General features: G+C 39.2%; 1 protein-coding gene across 5 annotated transcripts in view; it reads right to left on the bottom strand.

The window, feature by feature from the left end:
- The window catches only part of LOC127434426 (potassium voltage-gated channel subfamily C member 1-like), a 97,467-nt gene that overhangs the window by 65,236 nt on the left and 12,060 nt on the right, over nt 1-20,171 (bottom strand). For all 5 annotated transcript variants that reach the window (XM_051687172.1, XM_051687173.1, XM_051687169.1 and 2 more), the window contains exon 2: nt 18,769-19,441. In XM_051687172.1, coding sequence (XP_051543132.1) covers nt 18,769-19,389 — 621 coding nt within the window. In that variant the 5' untranslated portion in view covers nt 19,390-19,441. The remainder of the gene's footprint in view (nt 1-18,768; nt 19,442-20,171) is intronic.

Here is a 20,171-nt window from a genome sequence, read left to right as displayed (position 1 = left end):
GGGGAGCATATATAGGAAGAAAAGCAGAGGCCCTAAAACTGATCCCTGTGGCACTCCATACTTAACTTTAATTTGATCTGACAGTTCCTCATTTACACAGACAAAGTGGTAGCGGTCAGAGAGATAGGACCTAAAGCAAGCTAATGCCTGTCCACAAATGCCAACATAATTCTCAAGCCTATCCAAGAGAATGTCATGATCTATGGTGTCGAAGTCAGCACTAAGATCTAAGAGCACTCGAAGAGAAATGCAGCCACGATCAGATGATAAGAAAAAGTCATTTGTAACTCTGATAAGTGCAGTCTCGGTACTATGATGGGCCCTAAATTCTGAATGAAATTCTTCATATTTACAATTCCTCTGTAAAAATGAACACAGTTGGGAGGACACTACCTTTTCTAGTATTTTTGACATAAATGGGAGATTTGAAATCGGTCTATAATTAGCCAATTCTCTTGGACCAAGCTGTGGTTTCTTTATAAGTGGTTTGATAACTGCCAGTTTAAAGTGTCTTAGGACATGCCCTAAGGATAATGAGGAGTTTTCATGTACGTCTAACATACATGTTGTTGATTTTGATGTTTTGATAATTTTTTGTTAGCTCTTCCTGACCTACACCAGCTCGTAGGGAATAATTTTAGTCTTCTGGGGTGCTGTGGCAGATGGATGCATAATTCCAATTTTGTTTCTGATGATTTCTATTTGATCAGAAAGCAATTAATAAAGTTACTACTATGTTGTAATGGAATATCTGGTTCAGTCGAAGTTTTATTCCTTACATATTTAGCCACAGTACTGAATAAACACCTAGGATTGTTGTGGTTATTTTCTATGTGTTTACTCAAATATGCGGACCTGGCAGTTTTTAGAGCCTGTCTGTAGTTGGAGACACTATCCTTTCATGCACCGCAAAATACCTCTAATTTTGTATTCTTCCACTTATGCTCCATTTTCCGAGCTGCTCTCTTGAGAGCATGAGTGTGATCATTGTACCATGGTGTGGGATTCTTTAATGAAGGGGGGCAACACTATCTAGAGTGCTAGAGAAGACTGTCCATATTTTCTGTGACAACATCAAGTTCTTCTGAACATTTTGACGTACTGAGTTTTTGAGACAAATCTGGAAGATTTTTAGTGAAGCTATCTTTAGTAGTTGAAAGAATAGTTCTACCTGAATGATAACATTGCGTAGATTGAGTGACATTTGCTAAACGAAGCATAAAAGAGACGATGTAATGATCTGAGATATCCTCACTCTGCAGCAGAATTTCTATATTATCAACATCAACTCCATAAGACAAAATTAGATCTAGCGCAGTGGTTCCCAACCCTGTTCCTGGAGGCCCCCCAACACTACACATTTTGGATATCTCCCTAATCAAACACACCTGATTCAACTAATCAGCTCGTTAGTGGAGACTCCAAGACCTGAACTGGGTGTGTCAGAAAATGGAGATATACAAAACGTACAGTGTTGGGGGGGCCTCCAGGAACAGGGTTTAGGAACCACTGACCTAGCGTGTGATTTTGGCAATGGGTGGGACCTGTCACATTTTGTCTAACCCCAACAGAGTTGAGAATATCGATAAATGCTAATCCCAGTGTATCATTTTTGTTATCTATGTGGATGTTGGAGTCACCGACAATTAAAACTCTATCCACAGCAACCACTAGATCTGACAGAAAATCTGCAAATTATCTAGGGAATTCAGAAAATGGCCCTAGTGGTCTATATACTGTTGCAAGAACAAAAGATGACAAAGATTTTTTATTTATATCTGACGATATCACATTAAGCATGATCAGATAAAAAGAATTAAACTTATGTCCAGACTTTGAGTAACACTAAAAATATCACTGTAAGTTATAGCAACACCTCCTCCTTTCAGACGAGGCTCATGTTTATAACAATAACTTGAGAGAGTAGACTCATTTAAACTAACATATTAATCTGTTTTAATCCAGGTTTTAGTCAAACAGAGCGAATCCAAACTAAGATCTGTAATAATTTAATTTACAATCAGTGATTTGAATGAACACGATCCAATGTTTAGTAGCCCTACCTTTATATGTTTTTTTTTGTTTTTTTTTACATTAATCAGATTTTTTCATATGACTTAATGAGGGATTTGTGTTTGGATGTTCGGGGAACAGACACAGTCTCTATATGATATTTAGGTGATTCATTCTCTATGTGTTGTAGTTTATGTGACCTGTGTGATGTCTCAAGGCAGCTTGCAGATGGATGGTTAAGCCATACTGTCTACTTCCTGACCTGGGCCCTGGTTAGTCAAATACTATCACTATTAAGACTATGAGCCATATTACTAGAGAGGAGAGCGGCACCTTCTCTGGAGGGATGGAGTCCGTCTCTCTTTAGCAGGTCATGTCTTCCCCAAAAACTCTTCCAATTGTCTATGAATCCTATGCTATTCTCCAGACACCACTCAGATATCCAGCCATTCAGTGACACTAATCTACTACAAACCTCATCACCACGACAAGCAGGGAGAGGTCCAGAGCATATTACAGTGTCTGACATTGTTTTTGCAAGTTCACATACCTCTTTAAAATTATCTTTAGTGATCTCTGACTGGCGAAGCTGGACATCGTAATTGCCGACTGCCGACATGAATAACAATCTTAGAAAATCTACGTTTAGCATTAACCAGCACTTGTAAATTTGATCTGATGTCAGATACTCTGCACCCGAAATGCATTTTAACAATAGTGGCTGGAGTCTCTATTTCCACATTCCTTACAATAGTCACCAATAACAAGGGCGCTTTCAACATGATTCTCAGTGTGTGTATCACTGAGTGGGCAGAATCGATTGGAAATCCTAACAGGAACGGAAGAGTTGTGTTGCTTTGCCCTACGAGTATGCTGCCAAGATGTCACTAAAACGCCCTGCTGCGGGGGCTCTACAGCCGGAACCAAAGTGTGTGTTGCTCGCTGTACTACTCACATCCGAAAAAGTATCTACAAGCTTCTCTTTCTCACTGACCTCCACTAGCGTTCAGATGCACATAGTTGTATCATGTTAAAAAGTATAAAGCGGAAAAAACAATGTGTGCAAAAAAATGGGAGAGAGCAGGCTACAAACACGAGCACTTGCAGGAACAGGAAACAGTGTTAGTCTACTGATTATAATTGACTTTATGTTTACATGGTAAGTTTACACATACCTGGCAACATTGGACTGGGTATTGAGCATGGATAATACCAAGAAATTGACCATGTATTCAGATGGTCCCTTACCACGTCCTTCACAGTTTTAGGAATAAATGCTTTTTGAGTTATTAATAATAAAATGTGTATATCTTTTCTTATATGGTGAGAACTTTCCTGACCCATGGATTTATTTCTTCGATTATTTATCTACTATATCATATTTATGTATACGTCTGTGCTAATTTACATGTATTTTTAAGTTTTTTTATTATTTTAATTTACTTTATTTTAATTATTTTTCCCTTCACTTGTACCTGTCTTTATGACTCAGTGTGGTATTCATACATTGTTTGATCTGTGTAATTTTAACACATAACATCTTATTGAACATTTATATTGAACCTTCTGTTTTTCAATTAAAAAAATGCATAGTTTTAGCACTACGTGTGGACTTCTCAGATGGTCCCTTACCACACCCTCCACAGTATTAGCATGTTTCAGCTCCTATCTACTTAAATTCTTAGCAGATGCTTCCACAGAGTACTTTTTCGCTCTTATCTTGATAAATTGGCCGCAGACATAGCAAAATGTGTCTGCCGGATGCTTGCAGCCTCTTGATGCCATCTCATAAAAATGCAGATATGTATCCACTTAGGCAGCTGGAACTAAACTGAACTGGTGGGCTTAAGGCTTCTGTATTTATACTTCTATTTATATTACTGGAAAGTTCTAGAAAGTTCTAGAAGTTACTCCAAGTTTACTCAGCACTGAATCTATCTGGAATGTTCTGGAAAATAGGTACATTTCAAAATATCACTGTCCTGGTCACAAAAGCAAAGTTTGTGGGGAACAATATCCATTTTCTATACTTTTGAGGCATAAGCAATTAGGAAATAACACTTACTACCCAGGAATATAACATTTAAAAAAATCCAGAAAAACTGATAATTTTGCAGTGGTCTCTTAATTTTTTCCAGAGGTGTATATATATTTTTGAAAAACTATGATTTTTGACGTTCATTTCACAAAACAGTCATGCTGCAGTTAAAATTAGGCTTGCTTGAGCATTAAGTGTCATTTCAAGTTGGACGTGGACGTGTTTTTAAAATGTCAGTTGGTATTATTAGTTGACTGCCACGTACTGTATGACAGGCATAGCGTCTTATTCATTGTGAAACTGTGTTTTCTTAATGGCATGAATCACACTGAAGGCCTAGACTTAAAATGCACGGCTCGCGGCTGCTGATGGTTGATGTGAACATTAACTGAAGCTCCTGACATATATCTGCATGATTTTATACATTAAACTGCTCTAACAGTCACTGATTGGCTAACTGCCACATGATTGTCTGATTTGATAACTGCATGAATAAGTAGATGTACAGATGTACCTAATAAAGTGGCTGGTGAGTGTATATACTGTGTATACATACATATATCTATATCTATCTATCTATATCTCTATCTATATATATATATACACACACACACACACACACACATACATATACCTATATCTATATCTATCTATCTATCTATCTACACACACACACATACATACATACATGTATGTACAGTATCTATTTATAGAAACAGAGATGCCAAGGACAAAACTCCTGGCACGCCAATACAAAAGGGCCTCAACAGAAAAAAAGGGGAAAACTCTTCATAAGAACCCTATTAAAAATTCCCAATATTCCACATCTCATTACTGTTGGAACACTATGATCCCATATTATGAAGATTAGGCATCTTTATGTGCGTAGTGAGTCAGGCAACAGGGTGTATATTGCAGCTCTGATGCACCTCAGCAGGATATGATCTCATCGCCATAGGAAGTTCCAATTATCACTCAGATGAAATTGCCCAGCAGGCCAAAGCTTGGGTTCCTAGTGGAGCACACATGAAACAAAATGATTGACTCACTGTAACACACACACACCCACACACACTTACACACCTGTGTCAGGGAAAACTGAAACCCCTTGTGTCAGATCTTCCAAAGTCCTGGCGCCAATCACTCGCACTTCCAAGAGTGATAGTCTCGTGCATGTGAGTGGTTCTCCAATACATGTGATCGTTTGTAAGTTATACATGAACTAGATATTGTAGGTAAAGTTTGTCAAGCAAACTTTGATGTTGGCTTCACAAAACTAAGTCTGAAAGTTTAAAATAGCTTTAAAAGTTTAAGGTTTGATGGTTATACAGACATTGCAGTAAGACAAACAGCCAGCTAACTAGCTAGATACTGTAGATAGACAGACAGACAGACAGACAGACAGATAGATAGAGTCGGACTAATGGTCACATTAATTGTCAGATAAACCGTCAGAAAGAAAGAACAACTAAAAGCAGATTAAAGGTCTTTTGTGGGCTTGTTTACATTTGAATTTTTGATCGTTGGAGTTTAAAGTAACAAGCATTCCGTTGGCCTTTTTGAACATTCCGTCAATGTAAGCTTATGTGATTTTTCTGAAAACCGCAAATCCATTCATTTAGAAAAGGCATAGCACACTAACAGAACAGTCTGAAGGTCTGTACTTAGTTTGGTGGATATTGCTTAAAAGCTCTGGGAGGAGATAGCGTCAGAAATATTGGTCTCGGTTTAGTGATTTTGAAAAAAAAACTACGTTTGTTGAATAACAGTATGATGGCTTTGTCAAGCCCACATAATCAGAATGCAAACAGCTAAAGATCATCAAAAATGATTCATGATTCTTTTCATGGGACCTCCTTCAAAGCTGAGGTGAGGACCTCCACAACAGCTTCTCTGAAGGACCTCTGTGCCACTACCAATCATTAAGGTGCCCTTCGAGGACATCAGGATGAATGTGGTCGGACAGCTGTTTAAATTAGCCAAGGGACATGACAGTATACTTGTCTTTTTGAATTAAGCAAACAGGAGCCTGAAAGCCATGCCCCTGAGAAAAGCCAACTGCAAGGACGTCGCCGAAGAGCTGTTCAATCCGTTCATCCTCTCAAGCCGTGTCAAGTTCGCCAATGAAATATTCATGGGGAAGGGCGGCAGTGTCTCTGAGTTCATGGTGGACTTCTGGGAGTCACTAAGATAAGGCTCATCTAGATACCAGTTTACAACCTTGAGATGCAGAGAAATTCACAAGTCTCTGTGAATTTTAAGCTGCCTTTCACAAGTGCAGACATTTGCTTAAGACCGGTGCATTCTGCCCCCTAGTTGCAGTCATGATGAACTTTCGATTTGCACGTCATTTTTCATACTCGTTGAAAGGGAGAAGGCACTCGTGAATTGCGACATCAGAGCATGCATTACCTTGAGACATACAGAAAGATTAAAAATGTTAAATGAAACTTTGAAGAAAGTTAGTAGGGTTGTTGGTTTTATGAGTATGTTGCTACCAAACCTCAAAACTGTGTGTGATTTTGTGGAGCAGAAGAATGCAATTTCATTTATGATCAACATTAACTCAGTATTTTGTATTTTTATGTTGGCTTGACAAAGCTAACATACTATTATTCTACAAACTTGTCAGACCTTTAGACTGTTCTGACTTTGTGCTATGTCTTGTCTAACTGATCAGAGTGTCGGCCATCTTTGGAACGCTGCTGGGAGGCTATTTCCAATCATGCCAATGCAGCTCCTATCTACTTGAATGGGGGAACACCAAAATCTCAAAAACGGTTGGTCAAGGTTACGATCAAAGAGCATATTTTAAATCAGCAGAAAAATCTGACAAAACTGGTATCATATATTGTGCTTCTTTACCCCATATTATGCTAAAAAATGAAACTTTCCTGGCTTGTACAGCTAATGCGCATGCGTGTTCTCGAGTTGATTGACAGGCAATGTCTGTATCTAAAAGGTTATTGGCTCTTTTACCTGTAAGGGGGGTCTTCCTTTCTACTTCCGGTGACAGCTGGGTGCTAGAGCTTCTTGGTTGGGCGTTCCAATTTCTCTCATTCCTTTGAATAGAAGTGGCCCGTCTCTGCTAAATAGTCTCTGTTCAAACTCCAACGATCAAAGAATTTAAGTCTAAACAAACCCACAAAAGGTCTTTGATCTGCTTTAAGTTGCTCTCTCTTTGTCTTTCTATCTCTCTTTCTATTTATCTGAGGGTTTATCTGACTGTTTATGTGACAGTCTAGCTTACTTGCTAGCTAGCGAGCTGGCTGACTGTTCATCTTACTGTAATATCTGGATAACCATCAAACTTCAGACTTTTTTAAAAACTGTTGCAGGACAATTTATTTCATATATTTTTAAAATATATATTATTTATAGGGATTCTCCACAAAAAGTGAGCAAATTACAGCATATTTTCACAGATAAAATCAACAGAGAGTGCACGATAGGGTCCCTTGTATCTAAACGTTGTTGCAATACTCAGATAAAATGTTTCACCTCATTAGCATAAAGACTTGTTATGTCTCTAATTTGGAGTCCAAGTCAAGAATCAAGTCAATTGCCTATGAGTACAAATAAGGCTTTGAGTGTCCTTAAACAAGTATCTGTTGAAGAGTATGTCAAAGTATGTAAGCATGGAAAGAGACAATGTTTGTGCATTTATTTTAGTGTGTATTTGTGTTCAAAGTTGTGTGTGTGTGTGTGTGTGTGTGTGTGTGTGTGTGTGTGTGTGTGTGTGTGTGTGTGTGTGTGTGTGAGTCACAATCTCTTTCTGTTTAAGGAATATTCCGGGTTCAATACAAGTTAAGCTCAGTCGACAGCATTTGTGGCATAATTGATTACCATAAAAATAATTTAGACTCGTCCCTCCTTTACTTAAAAAAAAAAAAAAAAGAAAAAGCAAAAATGGAGGTTACAGTGAGGCACTTACAATGGAAGTGAATGGGGCCAAGTTTTTTGATGGTTTAAAGGCAGAAATCTGAAACTTATAATTTGATAAAAGCACTTCCATTCATTCTTCTGTTAAAACTCATGTATTATTTGAGCTGTAATGTTGTTTAAACCATAATTTTTACATCGTTTTGCAGTTTTCGGGTTTGTTGACATTATATCGCCATGGCAACTTTACACAGAAAAGGTTAGTAAGCAATTTTATCACACAAAAATCATGTAAACACGTTAACACCTCCATTGCAAGTGCCTCACTGGAACCCAGATTTTTGCCCTTTTTGTTTTTGTTTTTGTTTTAAGAAAAGGAGGGGCAAGTCAAAATTTATTTTTGTGGTAATCAAAAATAGGCCTATGCTACAAATGCTGTCGATTGAGCTTAACTTGTATTGAACCCAGAATATTCCTTTAAGGGCAGCAAAGCTCTAATGTCAGTGCATTCTCCAAGAAAAACACAGTGTCCCTGACAAACTTCCCAATGTAACAAAAAGCTGCCCAGAGCAGTTTATTTAATATGACTGCAGCTGTATGGGATTCAGACACCCTGCTGATATGATCAGGCCTGATGGGAGGAGGTGTTCCAGGACCTTAGGGGCCGGTGTGTACCAAAACTGTTGATGGAAGCAGACTCCATGCCAACACTACCCACCCATCAGCATTTATATATGAGACTGTGCTGTACACTGGGCTGCATAGATTACAAGATACTCATGCTTACACACCTCACTGTTACAGATGACCTTCAAAACAGGCTAAACATACACAATTACCAAACCTCCAACACAAACTAACTTTTCCAAGTATACAGCAATAGTCCCGAAGTCTGTTAGAATGCTGAATCAGAGAGCAAAGGGATCATTGACTGCCTCTGATGTCATAATTAGGAGAATCTCAAATCTTGACAGGAATGATCTCTGAGACAGTTATGTCATAATATTCCGTTGTAGAAGGAATTTTAACACTGTACTTTCCTTGACAGTGTCTTTAGTGAAAATATTGTCTTTTACCCTTGACTTTCCTTTACAAAAAATTATTGTTGCCTGTACCATGAAACAGCAATACCATGCTGCTTTGATAGTGTGTACCATGGTAATGAATAGGGATGGGAATCGTAAGTAATTTAACAATTCTGGTCACATTAAGGATTCTTTTAGTACTTTTGGGGGGGAAATATTTGGAAATAAGAAATGCAATTCTTTTTGGATTAACAGCCCTCAGCAGTCTGCTACCAAATGCAGCCTGATCTCATGAACGTTACATGACCATGGTAAAATATTTGCAAAAACAAAATTACGTGGTTCATTACACGTTTGTTTCGCTGCAGTTTCCCAGTGAAATGTCCAGCGGGGGCACCAAAAGCGAGTGAAATAGTACCGTAATCAGACAAGGTTTTTAAGGTGAATATTAGATGGAGGTTTTAATGAGTAAAACATACACTATATGGCCAAAAGTTTGTGGACACCCCCTTCTAATTAACGAATTTGGTTACTCCATTAAATCCAGTAAAGAAAAATCTTAATGTTTCTTTATGTAATGGCTTGGGCTTTGTGTGCTTCCAAATTTGTGGCAACTGTTTGGGGATAGCCCTCTTCTGTTCCAGCATGACAATGCCCCTGTGAACAAAGTGAGGTCCATAAAGAAATGGTTTACTGTGTCTGGTGTGGAAGAAATTGACTGGCCTGCACAAAGCCCAGACCTGAACCCCACTGATCACTTTTGGGGTGAACTGGAACTGTATGTCAGGCCCCATCGACCAACATCAGTTCCTGACCTCACTGATAGCCTTGTGTCTGAATGAGAGCAAATCCCTGCAGCCATGTTACTACATACAGTATAGTGGAAAGCCTTCCCAAAAGAGTGGAAGCTGTTATTACAGCAAAGGGGGAAATTGATGCCTAAGGTTTTGAAATCAAATGTTCATCAAGCACATATGTTGTCCACAAACTTTTGGCCATATAGTGTATCTCTTTCGTTAAAAACTTCAGCCTAAACCTAACCAATAGTGTTCTAAAATCAAATGAGAGGTGAACAAAATAGACATCCTTATCCTAAACCAACACCTAAACCTACACGATAGTTCTACATTTCTAAAATCAAATACGACATGAAAGGGCACAATCTCTGATGCAACCACATCATTTCGAATCGCTTTTATGACATTTTGGTCTCATGTGTAAGTTCATGGCGAATTTGCCGCAAACGTACCACTTATTTTGCAAACTTGCAACACAGTGTTAATTTGACCAGGAAACTACAATGAAATGTAGATTGCAGCACGTTAAAGTCAGTTTGCAAAAATGTTGTTATAGTAACGTTGATTCTATGAGACTAAGTTGACCAAATGATGAGATTATTTTATATCTGAACAGAACAGATTTTTCTAAGACTTTTTAAATAAGATATTAAATTGCTGTTGAAATTGTTTACGAAAAACATTTGAAGAAAACATTATATTTTTATGCTACTAATAAAAATATATTGAAGGCATAATACATACAGTATATAAAAACTGTAAGTCTTATGTTTTATATTTCTGCATCAAAGAATCTTTCAGGTTTCTTCCAAGATATAGAAATAATTGAGCATGGGGAAGTACACTTAGTATTAAACTTAGGGTAGTACACTTGACAAATTTCATGGTGGTTTTTTTAATATTACTGGACTTTCAATTACAGTGTCAAAAGGAGATGTTAGCTAGAATGACAGCCTCAGTCGCCATTCATTTTCATTACATGGAACTTTTGTGTTTGGAACAACATAAGGGTGAGTAAATGATGACAGATTTTTCAATTTTGGGGGAACTATTCCTTTAACCTTCAAATGTAAATGTTTATGAGAAATTTCTTGCTCTCCGTGTGACCATTTATTATGCGTGTATAGAGGATTCGTTCACAATAACCTTCAGGAGTGTCACGTACCACTGAACAGTATTACTTGCAGTAGAGTCAGCTGTCCTGTGCTTTGTGTGTGTGCACACTGATCAGATGCCTTCAGAGAGACAAAGACAGAGAAATCAATAGATGATCAATAAATAGTCAACAGAAAGAGGGAAAGATGGGCAGCCGGAGCCTTTAGTCAAATTGAAGATGTTAAAATAAGTCCATAAACCATTCCTGTACCCCCATCTCTTATGTCTAGCCACTCCCACTTAAAGGGATAGTTCACCCAAAAAAATAAATAAAAATCTGTCATTATTTACTAATTTAACTCATGAAGTTCCAAACCTATTTGACTTATTTTTTCTCATATGGAACACAAAAGGAGATATTTAGCAGCTTGGAAATTCTGAAAAATATTTTGTTTTAAGTTCCACACACCAAGTCATACGGGTTTAGAATGACATGTGGGTGAGTAAATGATGACAGAATTTTCATTTTTGGGTGAACTATCCCTTTAAATATCCACTCTCCTTCAATCTCTCTCAATTTTTTCCCCCATATTCCTTCTGATATTCTGCGTCTATCTTACCCTCTCTCGCTCATGTCTTGCTCTGCTGCATAGCTCTCATTGCATAGAGAATTGTATTGCGGCAATGTTGTGTTGGTGAGTTTGTGTGAAGCAGCCTCACGTGTTTTGGTCTGAGAGAGTATTAGTGTTGGTATGAGTAACATACAGATTATCGCTCGGCTCATAAATGTTTCACATTTGACTCATGCTGTGAATCTATAGCAACCAGCTTTAAATCACGCCAGTGATCACCTTCCTCTATTTGTCCTTTCACTATAACTCTTTTCTGCCAGCTTCTCTCTCTCTCTCTCTCTCTCTCTCTCTCTCATCCATGCTATAGGTCTATATGTTCTGTCGTAGAGAATTTGAGATTTCTGAAATGTCACTTAAAGGGATAGCTCACCCAGAAAATACATTTCTGTTATCATTTACTCACCCTCATGTCATTCCAAGCCTGTATGATTTCCCTTCTCAGGTGAAACACAACCGGTGACAGAATAGAAAAGAGATAGATAGGAGGCAGAATGTTGCAGCCTGATCTCATGAAAACTACGTGATTGTTGTAGCATTTTTGCAAAATGATATTACATGGTTCATTACAGGTATCACTGTAGTTCCGAGGTGAAATGTTCACTGTGTGGCGCTTAAACCTAAACCTAGCCGACAGTGTCAGAAAAAGCCAGTGTGAGATGAAAAACGCAATTGCTGAAGCAACCATGTCATTTTGTGGTGTTTTTTATGACACTTTCGGCTCATGTGTCAAGTCACGTGTTCTTCAGGACTCAGTCATTTACATCGCAAGTGCAACACTCCATTAGTTGAGCTACCACGCAATTTGATCGGGCGTTAACAAGCTTGTATATGTAGTTGGTTATGAAATGCAAAACGTTAAAATTTATCCCCTTACAAGTCATGCGCTATAATAAAAGTGTTTAGATGCCATAAGATAACATTGTGAAGGAACTGAGTGAAAAGGTAAATGTTTATAAACTGATAATCTGTCATTTTACTCGTGGTTTGTGTGAAAGTAGATAAAATACATTGTTATTGTAGCACCTCTAGTGTTCATTTCACCAGGAAACTGCCACAATAGATACAACGAGCCACGTAAAAATGTAAGTATAGTATGTGATTCTGTGAGACCAGGTTGGAATGTAAGCCTTAGTCACCATTCATTTTGAATATATGGGAAAAAAGAAGCAAATGAAAGTGAATGGTGACTGAGGCAAACATTCTGCATAATGTCTCCTTTTGTGTTCTACAGAAGAAAGTCATATGGTTTTGGACCAACATGAAATAATGACGGAAGTTTCATTTTTGAGGGACTAGTTCAAATAGTTAATTCAGAAATGTTGTGTACATTTTATTTGCTGTCATTAAATTGTACTACATTACATTACAGTGGGGCCCAGACTTCTGAAACCACACTGAAAATATGGGATTGTAACAGTTAAAGGATGGGCAAGGAGGAGGCGGGAACCGGCTGAACAGTCAATGTAAAGTTTAATATCAAACTCAACATAAAACAAACACACACACATGCAGCGCGACCGTGTGCGTCTCTCTCTCTCGAACTGGCGTCTCCGGCCCCCCTTTATATCCCTCTTCCGCTGATCATCTGATTCAGTGACGGCCGTGCACCCTCACGGCCCGGCCACGCCCTCGTCCTCGTCATACTCCTCCACTGCCCAATTCAGGCCGGGGCACCACCGGACTGACATACAACACCCCTCCCCCCCAATTTCTGGAGGGGAGACACTGCCCTTCCAGCCATTCTGTCAGCCGGTGGTCCACCCTGCCTCCTGAGAAGCTGAGGGAGAGACGAGGGGAGGCGTGGGGAGAGGGAAAGTGTGAGCGGGAGACACACACAGAGAGAGAAAGGAGAGAAAAACTTGCCTGCTGGTCCCCAGACATGCTGTCGCCCGGTCCTCAACTACTCCTCTGCCCTCTGGCGGACGACAGCTCGCTCCTCTCCCGGTGGACGGCAGCGAGCCCTCCAACCCCTGGTGGACGGAACCGCTCCTCCCCTTCTTGGCGGACGGCAGCGGTTCCTCCGGCTCTTGGCAGCCAGCAGCGACCCCTCTGTCCCCAGGCAGAAGGCCATCCTAGTGGATGACAGCTGCGAGGACCCCGCGACAGCGCATCCCTCCTCCATCCCAGGTTTCGGCACCAGTGTAACAGTTAAAAGATGGTCAAGGAAGAGGTGGGAACCAGCTGAAGAGTCAACGTAAAGTTTAATATCAAACTCAACATAAAACAAACATAATCAAACACACACACACATGCAGCACGGCCACGTGCGTCTCTCTTTCTCTCTCTCAAACTGGCGTCTCCGGCTCCCCTTTATCTCGCTCTCCTGCTGATCATCTGATTCCGTGCCGGCCGTGCACCATGGTGCACGGCCCGGCCACGCCCGCCTCCTCGTCACAGGGATTCAAAATATAATTTAAACTTGGAAATAAACAGATATTGTATTTTTAGGAATTTGCTAGATTTTAAACAAAGAAACAGCAAAATAATAAAATAAACAAGAAATATTTAAGATTCTACACTATTTAGGTCACTAATCAAATGCTAATTTTTGACATTGCCTATGTTAACTCCTTTGTACAAAAGGTCAGATTTCCTTGCTTCAATTAAAGCACACAAGATGTATTTTAGAACATTCTCAAATCATCCTGGATAACATGATCATCAGGTTTTGCACAAACTTTTCAAGTTCATGCCAGCTCGAGTCTATGCTGTCATTAAAGCAAAAGGGGGACATAACAAATACTAAGAAATGTATAAATTCATGTACATTTTTCAATTCAACTTTTCACTCAAATAGCTTTGCTGATAATATATAATGGAAAATTATTAAGTTAGAAAATGCAAACTAGACAATGGAAATAAAGAAGCATTTTACCTAGTGGTCTCAGACTTTTGGACCCTGCTCCCAAGATATCAGTCTCTGCATTGGCCATTTAAAACCCCATATTGGTTGACCACTAACTGGTTGTGTTTGTGTGTAGTGCATGCGATTATGCATGTTAATGCTTGCCTGTGCACACAGGAATTGCTATACAGTAAACCCTGGCTGACAAACAAGGTGAATGAACTGTGGCAAATATTGACCTGCAAGTGACATTTAGACAATTGAGATGCATTCCCCAACTCTAAACCCATTTGAAAATGCACAAACACACAGACAGTGACTGTGCACTTGTCCTGTCTATATACATCTGTGAAGACTGCATTAAATCTCTGATCTATCTATCTATCTATCTATCTATATATCTATCTAACAAAAGGATACTACAGCAAATAATAATCTCCATATATGCTGATGAATCTGGAAATATGCTGTCTGTGGCCTATAATTGGGTCAGTGTTGGCAAATGGACATAGATTTTCTATATGTACAAAGAAAATTTCCTGTAACAGATACTCAGGTCACTTACTCCGTCAACTGCTGAAACTGAAATATCCACACACACAAAAACACACTCTCTCTCCCAAACACACATATCTGAATGTGCCACCTGATGCAAAGTCACTAAAGAATTTGGTTTCAAACATTTTACCACATCTTTATGCTTATATATGAATTATGATCTGTTATAGTCTATTTCTTCATATCAATCAAATCCCATCAAATCTACCCTATATCTGCAGTAGCAATCTGTTTCCTCAGTAAAACACACTGCATCAGCAGTTTTAATCGCATCAGATGCAACATGAGCACATGTTATCAGCTCTTAAAACAAAAGCATGCATCCAAGTGAAAATTTCCAAGGACAGGATTAAGAAACCAGCATCTGAGTTTCCTGTATCGGCCATCGGAAGCATAAAAGATTCATAAGCGCAGCAGTTTATGGTCAATCAATGCAGTAACTGTTATGTGGCTGCTTCTGTAAGGTAAAACACTTTAAAACATCAGAAACAAAGACTGTGCATGATGGGGCCTAATCCAGTGCATAATGGCACACAATAACATATTATGTCTAGAAATATGATGGGTAAATTAGGCTGATAGTGGTACAATGTTTGATTCTGGAGATGTATGAATTGGCAATACCCTCAATAAGTCTGATTTTATTTTGACAGGCTGATACTGCACACTTTAAGGTTTGTTTGACCAACTACTGCAATAATGCAACTTTTTCCATTCACTAAAACATTCACGTGACAATGGTGGAACTACAAACACTTCATTTAGCTGAGGCTTTTATCTAAAATCACTTACAGTACACTTATGAGAAGTTCAGCCTCAATGGAAAACAACCCTGATTTAAAAGGAGTGGACCCCTCAAAAAAAGGAAATATTGTCATTATTTACTCACCATCGTGTCGTTCCAAACATGCATGTCTTCCGTGGAATACAAAAGGCAGAATATTAGCCTCAGTCACCATTCACTTTCATTGCATATTTTTCTTTCCATACAATGAAAGGGTATGGTGACTGAGAATAAAATTCTGCCTAACATCTCCTTTTGTATTCCACTGAAGAAAGAAAATCATATTTAATTCCTCAGAACCTCAGTGAAATACCTTCCTTCTCCTCCTTCAAAACGCATTTGAAAACATATCTCTTTTCCCTGTACTATCAGTCTTAGTCTGATCTATGAACTTCTGAGTCTGTATTTTCTGTTTTTGACTTTTGTGTTGCTTGTAATTTTGATATATATATTTTTTATATTTGTTGATTTTGGATTTGTGAAGCGACCTTGAGTTTAAGAAAGGTGCTGTATAAATAAAATGTATTATTATTATATGGGTTTGCTTTGGAACAACATGAGGGTGAGCGAATGATGACAGAATTTTCATTTCCGGGTGAATTATTCCTTTAAGTGTCTTACTTAAGGGCACAATGATGGATAAACCCACAAACCTTCAGTTACTAGTGCAGATCTTTAATCACAAGGCTACATCATCATAGGGATGAACTACAGTCACAAATTGCCTCTATCCAAAGTGACTTAAAGTACACTTATTACGTCCAGTATCTTGCTCTGGGGCACAACAGTGCATGAATCAACGCTGATGTGGTCTGAACCCACAACCTTTAAATTACCAGCCCCTAAATTCTACTAGAAAGCAAGTCGCTGAATACACACTTGTACATACTTGGTGGAATTGGGGTCTTTAAGGACTGCATAGACTTACTAATTAAGTAATTTAGCTTTCATCCAAAGTAACTCAGAGAACATTTAATACAGGTTCAGTCCCCATGGAGTAACCATCCTTTAAGTATCTTACTCAAGGAAACAATGATAGTTCATGGATCAAACTTCAGGGGATTGAACCTACAACCTTTCAATTACCAATCCAAATAGGCTTATTTAATCACAACATCACCTTAAGTTAAACTTAAATGGGTTAACAGAAGTACACGATGGAGCGGTCCATTAGTCAAGTCAAGGTGCTGAATACTCAGGCACAGAATTTTTCAAACCCTGAAGCCTACGGGCACAATCATGATAGTTTATGGATCATGATCTTCTGTGGTTCGAACCTACAACTTTTAAGGTTACCCCAATACACACCCGTATATATTTGAAGGAATTGCATCCTTCAAAGACTGCATAGACTTCATAATGAAGTCATTTAGCTTTTATCTAAACTGACTTATGGTACAACTTCAGGGGATCGAACCTACAACCTTTCAATTTGCAGCCCACTAGGCAACATCACCTTAAAGGGATAGTTCACCCAAAAATGAAGATTCTCTCATAATTTACTCACTCTCATGCCATCCCAGATGTGTTTGACTTTCTTTCATCTGCAGAATACAAAACATGATTTTTAGAAGAGTATTTCAGCTCTGTAGGTCCATACAATGCAAGTGAATGAGTGCCAAAAATGTGATGCTCCAAAAAGCACATAACGGCATCATAAAAGTAATCCATACGACTCCAGTGTTTTAATCCATATCTTCAGGAGTGATATGATAGGTGTGGGTGAGAAACAGATCAATATTTAAGTCCTTTTTTGCTAGAAATTCTTCTCCCTACCTAGTAGGGGGTGATATGCATGAAAAATGTGAATCACCAAAAACACAAGAAGAATGTGAAAGTGAAAGTTAAAGTGAAGACTGACTGAACAGGGAGGAGAACTTCTGATAAAAAAGGACTTAAATATTGATCTGTTTCTCACCCACACCTACAGTGCTGTGAAAAAGTATTTGCCCCCATCCTGATTTCTTCTATTTTTGTGTATTTTTCATACTAAATTGTTTTAGATCTTCAAATGAGATATAACATAAAGCAAAGGCAACCTGAGTAAAGACAAAATACAGTTTTCAAATATATATATATATATATATATATATATATATTATTGAAGCAAAAAAGTTATCCAACACCTATATCAACCATGTGAAAAACTGCCCCCTTAAACTTAATAGCTGGTTGTGCCAGCTTTAGCAGCAACAACTGCAATAAAAACACTTCCGATAACTGGAGATCAGTCTCTCACAACGCTGTGGTGGAATTTTGTTAATGGATCAAACCTTCAGGGGTTCGAACCTACAACCTTTCAGTTTATAGCCCAACACACACCTGTATACTGTATATTTGGAGGAATTGCATTCTTCAAAGACCACATAGACTTACTAATGAAATCATTTAGCTTTCATTCAAATTGACTCACAGAACATTTAATACTGGTTCAGTCCCCATGGAGTAACAATACTTAAAGTATCTAACTCAAAGAAACAATGATAGTTCATGGATCAATCCTTCAGGGAATTGAACCTACAACCTTTCGGTTACCAATCCAAATAGGCTTATTTAAACACAACATCACCTTAAGTTAAACTTAAATGGGTTAACAGAGGTACACAATGGAGCTGTCCATTAGTTAAGGTGCTGAATACTCAGGCTCAGTGTTTTTCAAAGCGTGCCCAGAAAAACCCTGAAGCCTACGGGCACAATCATGATAGTTTATGGATCAGCAACTTCTGTGGTTCGAACCTACAACCTTTAAGGTTAGCCCAATACACACCTGTACATATTTGGAGGAATTGCATCCTTCAAAAACCTTTTTACTTTGTAGCCCACTAAGCAACATCACCTTAAGTTATAGTCGAAATGCAAGTTGCTGATTATACACCCATTCATCTTTGGAAGAACTGAGGTCTTCAAAGACTGCATAGACTAACTAATTAAGTCATTATGTTTTTTCAAAAGTGACAGTACAATAATTAAAGGTTCAGTCCTCATGGGCACAACGATAGTTAACTGATCAAACCTTCAGGGGTTCGAACCTACAACCTATCAGAGGGTTAACAGAGCTGCTCATTCATTGGTAAAGAGAAGATGAATAGGGCGACTCACCCGTGCGTATTTGGAGGAATAAGGGTCTTCAAAGAGCGCCCAGATTCTGGGTCGCCAAACGCGCCACCAACCAACTTTCCTCCCGTCCTCCTGCAAGCAGAGCCGCTTCAAATCCCCGTCCCCAGCGAGCGCCGCTGGGTCATCCTCCGGAACCTCCGGCTCGGGCGTCTCGAAGCTGTCCAGCGCCTCCTCCGCGTCCCGGTGCTGTCGGTAGTTCATCCAGCAGCATGCCTCCACGTCCGTCTCATCGATGCCCCAGAAGGCAAGCTCCTCCTCGAACAGCGGCCCGCACACGTCGTTGGGACAGTGCAACTTGCCCGTGCGGTAGTAGTTGAGGATGAACGAGAAGACGGACGGGTGTCGGTCGAAGAAGAACTCGTCGGACTTCGGGTCGTAGTCGAAGTTGCTGAAGGCGTCGGGCTCAGTGAGCCACGACAGGCGCGTACCGGGCAGCGTCTTCAGGGTGCTCCGGTACGTCTCGTGCCGTACGCCGCCGCAGTTGATGACGATTTTCTCGCTTTCCGACGGGCAAGTCATGTCGGCGCTGTAACATGCTTTGTTGGACGTCTGGTTGCCACCCTTGCGCCCTTTGAATGAGGAGACACACACCGAACTGAGCATAGGGGAGGGAGAGGTGGAGAGAAAAACGGAGAGGGGAGGAGAGAGGAGCGGTCTGCGGGGGGGACACGAGGGAGGGGGGAGAAAAAGAGGGAAGGTGTTTAGTAAAAAGGTAAAGATGAAAAGTATCATTTAACAATTATAACTAAACAATATAGGGGTTACACTATGTGATATGACAAAAATGCTGCAGTGACATGAAGGATGCCACATTCCACAGAGTGACCTTGTGAGTTTTGACCAAAGTTGGTATTTATGCATGCATGTGCATCAATGTGCATTGCCAAACAATTATCTCCAAGCCACTGAAAAGCATTTGCATGGTTAAAATGCTCAATGCAATCAAGGGTTTTGATATGAGATGAAATGAGCACACGTTTACATTTTTACATTTAGCAGACACTTTTATCCAGGATCAGAAATGAAAGTGGGTTCAGGGCAAATATGCCACCAAAATTGCCTTCAAAAACAAAATGTGATGGCAAAAAATGCCCTCATAATGCATTCTTCTGTTTTTATTTGTAAAAACACTAATCTTAATATTCTATTATAGTCCTTGTTATACCTGGCATAAAATATGAATTAATGGATTTCATTCTTAGGGTTAGAGGTAATAATTATCAGAATTTGTATTAAAGAATCGGTTAAATTGAAGTATTTGACGTTAACGGATGAGACAATTTATGTTTTAAATGGTTAGAAAAAATATGCCCTCATAAAAGTTGGAAAATGCCCTAGAAAATCAAATCCAGGAGGGCAAATATTGCCCCTTTGATGTATAAGTA

The sequence above is a fragment of the Myxocyprinus asiaticus genome, chromosome 44 (genome assembly GCF_019703515.2).
Source record: "Myxocyprinus asiaticus isolate MX2 ecotype Aquarium Trade chromosome 44, UBuf_Myxa_2, whole genome shotgun sequence".
Lineage (NCBI taxonomy): Eukaryota > Metazoa > Chordata > Actinopteri > Cypriniformes > Catostomidae > Myxocyprinus > Myxocyprinus asiaticus.
Note: the sequence above shows the minus strand (reverse complement) of the source record. Positions and strands in the feature narration are given on the sequence as shown.